This window comes from Tarenaya hassleriana, unplaced genomic scaffold, assembly GCF_000463585.1.
Source record: "Tarenaya hassleriana unplaced genomic scaffold, ASM46358v1 Cleome922, whole genome shotgun sequence".
Classification (NCBI taxonomy): Eukaryota; Viridiplantae; Streptophyta; class Magnoliopsida; order Brassicales; family Cleomaceae; genus Tarenaya; species Tarenaya hassleriana.
In genome coordinates, this window is record NW_010971602.1 from 1 (window position 1) to 5,716 (window position 5,716).

At 36.9% G+C, this 5,716-nt stretch overlaps 1 protein-coding gene across 1 annotated transcript; it reads right to left on the reverse strand.

Annotated features, from left to right (window-relative positions):
• Positions 1-1,238: 1,238 nt before the first annotated feature.
• Positions 1,239-5,037, reverse strand: LOC104804678 (cell division protein FtsZ homolog 2-2, chloroplastic-like). Its single transcript, XM_010529019.2, has 8 exons — positions 4,904-5,037; positions 3,573-4,283; positions 2,985-3,284; positions 2,803-2,893; positions 2,405-2,529; positions 2,200-2,292; positions 2,036-2,101; positions 1,239-1,697 (listed from the first exon to the last, which is right to left on the reverse strand). The coding sequence occupies exons 2-8, from the start codon at positions 4,215-4,217 to the stop codon at positions 1,563-1,565; spliced, it is 1,455 nt and encodes a 484-aa protein (XP_010527321.1). The 5' UTR covers positions 4,218-4,283; positions 4,904-5,037; the 3' UTR covers positions 1,239-1,562.
• Positions 5,038-5,716: the final 679 nt, after the last annotated feature.

The window sequence follows — 5,716 nt, forward strand, 5'->3', positions numbered from 1 at the left end:
GAAAAATTTTAAATTCCCGCGGATTTTTGGAATTGTGTTTTTATTTTAGTTGTCCATGTGATGCAACTCGTATTGCGGGATACGGATTTCGGGTGTCACAGATATCATAGATATCTCAGGTGTGAGGATCCAAAAGCGAACCATTATATGAGATTCAAGTCATAACTCATGTGTATGTGACAATTTCATATGCATCAATCAATCTCTTGTTCCAAATAAATACTCATGAGTGTGATATGTATCCAAAACATATTGTATCTCTATAACCATTTATCACGCTTCATTGTAGAGAATTTACGATGGTTCAAAACATTTTATAGATTTTATTATATGAAAAATATGTAAATTAAATAATGAACAAAAAATTTAAAATATATTTATCTACTAAAAATCACTACAAATAGAAAAAATCTCATATTCCCATAATTCAAAATTTTCCAAAATCTCATATTAAATCGCAAAATGTATTACAATTTTCCACATAACCACAAGATTTCGAGATTTTGATTTGCTTTGGCTTTAGAGATTTCGGTTTAGATATTTCAGGGAGTTAAACGATTTTGGTTTAGAAAATTTAGACTTTGTGATTTAAATGGTTTGTGTTTGCGGTTATGTAACATTGCAACATATTTTGCGATTTGATGTGAGATTTTGGAAATTTTTGATTTTTTATTTAAGTTTTTATCAAATTAAAAGTTGATATAAGAATTAGAAACATTAACAAAAATTTGTGGGAAATATGAGATTTTACATTACAAATATAGAGATTCTCAACCACGTAAACCAACACTGACAAATCATTCCACGATATGCTTCTGTCCTTTGGTGGGTTTTTCTTCGACGTCTCCCTATTCGACATCGTCTTCTCCGTTGGGGAATGCGTTACGGATTGACCACATGCGTTTCGCCACTTGGAGGACGAATCGCACTTCTATGTTTTCTTATCGAGTGTATGAGTTTGCCATTAGATATTTTATCTCTTACCAATACATTGTTCGTTTCGCACCATGGTAACATGAGCCATAAAAACTTTAGAAAATTCATGAGGTACAATAATATATATTTTTTATGTACATTTGGACAGATTAAAATATATGTAAACACGCCTCTATGCTATTTGCTGTCTACAAATTAAAATTACAAAAGATACAAAAAAAATAATCTGAAATTCATTTAAAAAAATACCACAAATTTTATCACAAAAAAACTACTCGAACATTGTTGTGTGAAGCCTAACATAATCAAAAAAGCGTCTTGAAATGCATTGGACAATATGTACAAACCAGAGTACATGGTTTTTTTTCTCCATTTTATTAAATTGCAATTCTAATAAGCAAATCATTAAATCGCAAGACAAGATCCTATTCAAAGAACCACCCCAAGCGCATATATATACCTCAGAGACAAACGCTTTGTTATTACATCATTGTATCTCTTAGCTTAGGAACTGGTAAGATAAGGGCTTGTTGTATAGAGGCAAGAGAGAGAACTTTACTCTGAGTTGGGCAAGCTGCAGTTATCACGGATGGGTTGGCGAACGAGAAACACGAGGTTTAGGCAGTTTAGAGGCGGGGATAACGAGAGCGACCTTTCTTCTTCAGGAACTCAGGGATCTCGACCGAGCTACCTTCTGTGAATGAAGATGAGGGTCGCCTTGTAACTCCCCGTGAGACTTCTCCTTGTGCCAGTTGATTCCCCTGCATTTTTTTCATATCAAGAGAGAAAGAGATGTTGAAAAAGGCGAAAAGGCTGACGAAAACGGGAGGCAAGTACGCGAAAATAAGGAGTGGGCATGGGTCATGTACGCAGGTATTAGATCTCAGATCCAATTAACCAAATCTGATTTTCGAGCTTTCCTCAATCTCTTTTCATAGTGTTCCGAGTATTCAAATTTTGGATTTTTTTTTTGCTAAGCCCTACGCAAAAGGAGCGAGACATATACACAATGATCTAGGAAACCCAGATATTTACTTGCGTAATTTGTGTAAAACAACTTGGTAGTTATGTGTATACATGCTAATAGAGAAGACAATACCTGAAGTGGCCGCCCTTCAGTCTGTTCTTGGCGTTTGAAACCCGTAGCTATGAGGGTTATACTTACCTGTCATGATCAAGAATAAACGTTTTCCACAATTTTGAGCATCGAGGATTCTATTTCGAGGTTGTAAATTTGTAGAAAACGAAGGAAAAGGAACTCACTTGACCAGTGAGAGATGGATCTATGACAGCCCCAAATATGAGATTGGCGGTAGGATCAACAAGATCATATATAACTTCTGCAGCTGCATTTACCTACCACAACGTTTCCCAAAGAACCGAAGAACATGTGAGCATATAACATTGAAACAGTCTAAACAATGGGTGTGAAGCAAAGATAGGCTCTTCTGGCTTGATGTAGATAGACCTCGAACAATGTCAGATCACTTCCACCAGTAATATTCCAGACTATTCCGGTGGCTCTCTCGATGCCAATATCCAGTAAAGGAGACTGGATCGCGTTTAGCGCAGCATCTCTTGCTCGGGCCTTTCCTGCTCAAGCAAAGGGTATGGTAATTTTCAGTGTTCCCAAATGCCCAGAGAGAAACCAACCGTCTGTATCTAATCTACAAGTTCACTAGTCAGATTTGGATATTCAGCTACATCTATGATACCGTTTCTCTGGTAATCCCCGTATAAGTTTTTGTCCAATACTATTTACGGGTTTCGCAAAATTCACTTCTTGTTCCTACCCGAATTCTCACTACTACATTTTTATGTAAAGAGACTAACAATACCAAATTTACCAAAGCATCCCACTCATACCTGTTGCTGTTCCTATCCCCATCAATGAAGAACCAGCATTTGCCATTATAGCTCTCACATCAGCAAAATCCACATTGACCAGTCCAGGAATCTGCAAGCAAAGGAAAACAACACATGTCAAGACTTTTGCCATACGAAATATTCTCTCATTCTCAAAAAGGCAATTCAATTGAACGCCATACAGTAATGATATCAGAGATTCCACGAACACCCTGACGGAGAATATCATCTGCCAAGTTAAATGCTTCGGTCACTGGAGTAGACTGAGAGACGGCTGTAAGTAATTTGTCATTAGGAATGACGATGAGAGTGTCAACGTTATCTCTAAGAGATGCAATTCCTTCCTGAGCTTGCAATGCTCTTCTTCGGCCCTCAAAAGAGAAAGGGGTTGTGACAATACCAACCGTTAATATACCCATCTCCTTTGCTATCTCTGCAATTATAGGAGCTCCTCCTGTGCCAGTTCCACCACCCATTCCAGCCTGTAGAACACAAATACATTCGGTTTTCAATGCTCAAGCAATGAGATAAGACTAAATGCTTGAAGGGCTACTCTTAAAATAAGACTTTGAATGGAGCAGAGTCAGCAAGCTCGTGGAAAATAATGCACGGTAAGTTTACTGCATAGTTTCTTTATCACTTGACCAATTCATTTCATTACTTTTATAATGAGATAAAAAAGAAATGATGTGATGAAGAGCGATTGAAACATGCCAAAATGTAGTGAACTGGTTAGAGAAAAGCAAAAACAAATGAGTTGAGGATCTAACCGTGATAAAAACCATGTCTGAACCACAGAGCGCCTCTTCGATAGATTCCTTGCTTTCTTTGGCAGCATTCATTCCAATCTCTGGATTTCCACCAGCACCTAAACCCCTAGTCAACTCCTTACCGATCGGTAACCTGTTCTCTGGGAACACAGGCGACATTCTCATTGCCTGAATATCGGTATTCACTATCCAAAATTCAACACCTTTCATTTCACTCTCTATCATACGATTCACAGCATTTGACCCACCACCTCCAATGCCAATAACCTTTATCCTTGCCTCATTATTACTGCTTGTAGTAGACGATTCTCCAAAATTCTCAGTGATGGGTCCAGTGGAAGTCTCCTTTCTTGGATTGATTACCACATCGTTGTTCCCTTCGCCGCCTCTAAGCATCGATATTTCTGGGTGAAGGTTCAAGAAGGGATCTTGACTCTGGAAATGACTCAGACTGTGAGAGTTTGAATTGCTTCTCATAGGCGAAGATTCAGATTTATGAGCTGCACTAACACGGGTCTTCCTGCTCCCAAGCATTTTAAGGCAACAAACCCTGCCCAGATGATTTTCAGGAAATACGCTATTCTTGAGAACAGTGAGAACCCGAGAATCAGAAGGAGAAAAACACGGAGAAACATAGGTCGCCATTACTACGAAAACCCAAAAGGTGTAAACTCCAACTCCTTCAGCTCGTAGAGCATACGAGACAAGAACCTGTTTTATGACAGCAAGAATTCAAAGGGAGATCATCAGCCAGTTGCAATCACCAAAAGGACTGTCCAAATCAAACAATGCCAACCAAACAAGAGATTAATTAAGACGGAAACCCACAGCGAACATCATCGCATTTTATGCGATCAATAATAAGAAAAGAACAGTGATACCGACATTCTCATAATAAGGTAAAACAAACCATCGATTCATCAAAATCTGAGCATAGCCACTGATTACAGGAAATTCAAAGCCGTTCAGAGCTTTGGATGAAGATAAAAGCAAAAACCCGGTAGCATATACTAAGCGTATTAATACAATCACGAACCGGAAACTCCCGAAAATCATGAACCCTTCATCGATTTTCAAATTGAAGGAAATACATTCGAAGCTTCAACATGGGTAGTAACGGAACCCCCTGGACTAGCAAGAACACTCGTAATTTCGTGAAACAAATTCTAAATTGTGTAGCAGTACCAAGAACAAAGCTAAAAAAACGAACCCAGATAAAACAACGCAAAACTCAATTCATAAACTTAAAATGCACCCAAAAAAAAAGAGAATCAGAACAAATTGCGGATGAACTACATTAGCATGAAGCAGGAGGGGGAGAGAAAGAAAACCTGGAGTCTTTCTGGAGAGTAGCAGAAAATGAAGAACCAGAAAAAGTGACAAAAGGTGTGAGAAATGGAGGGTTTTGGTATTTTCTGGGCTTAAAAATCTCTCGCAAAAAGCCTCTGCTCTCGTTTTCTATCCGCTTTCAATTAAAATAATTTACTCCGTAAATGCAGCTGTGAAGTTTATACATTTTCATAAGACGACAAAAAAGAAAACAAATATCAACAAATGGAGAAAATATGAGAAACCAATGAGGCCATGAATTTGTTGGAAATAGGCTTTTGATGAGCCCTTTGGGCTTATTTATTTTTCTTTAAAAATGTAAAAAATGGTTTGTTTGTATATCGCATAAATTCATTATCAACATCTTAATCCAAAATTTATTTAGATCATTAATTTTCGTTTCTGCACTTTTTGATTTTGAGTTAAATCTTTTGAGATTTACAACAATTTCAAGTCTTTACTCTCTAATACTCTAGTTTCGAATTCTATCTATTCATCTCAACCACATATCATGCAAGTCTAATGGCACTATAGTAAAATTTTTCTTTCAACCGTATAAAAATCTTACGATCACAAAAAAAACTATATATGATCTTCATTTCATTCCTCCATCTTTTTATTTTTATAACTAACATCTTTATCGCAACTTTCATCTTTTTAGATTGAATCAATATATTGAAAATAAAAATTTTCGTTGTTAATTCTCCTTCCAAGTTAACTTCTATATCTCTAACAGGTTTCATACTAAAATCGCAATACATATATTCAGTTTTCGTTCTAAACTCTGAAACTCTTTGCTTCTAAAATATTCCTCA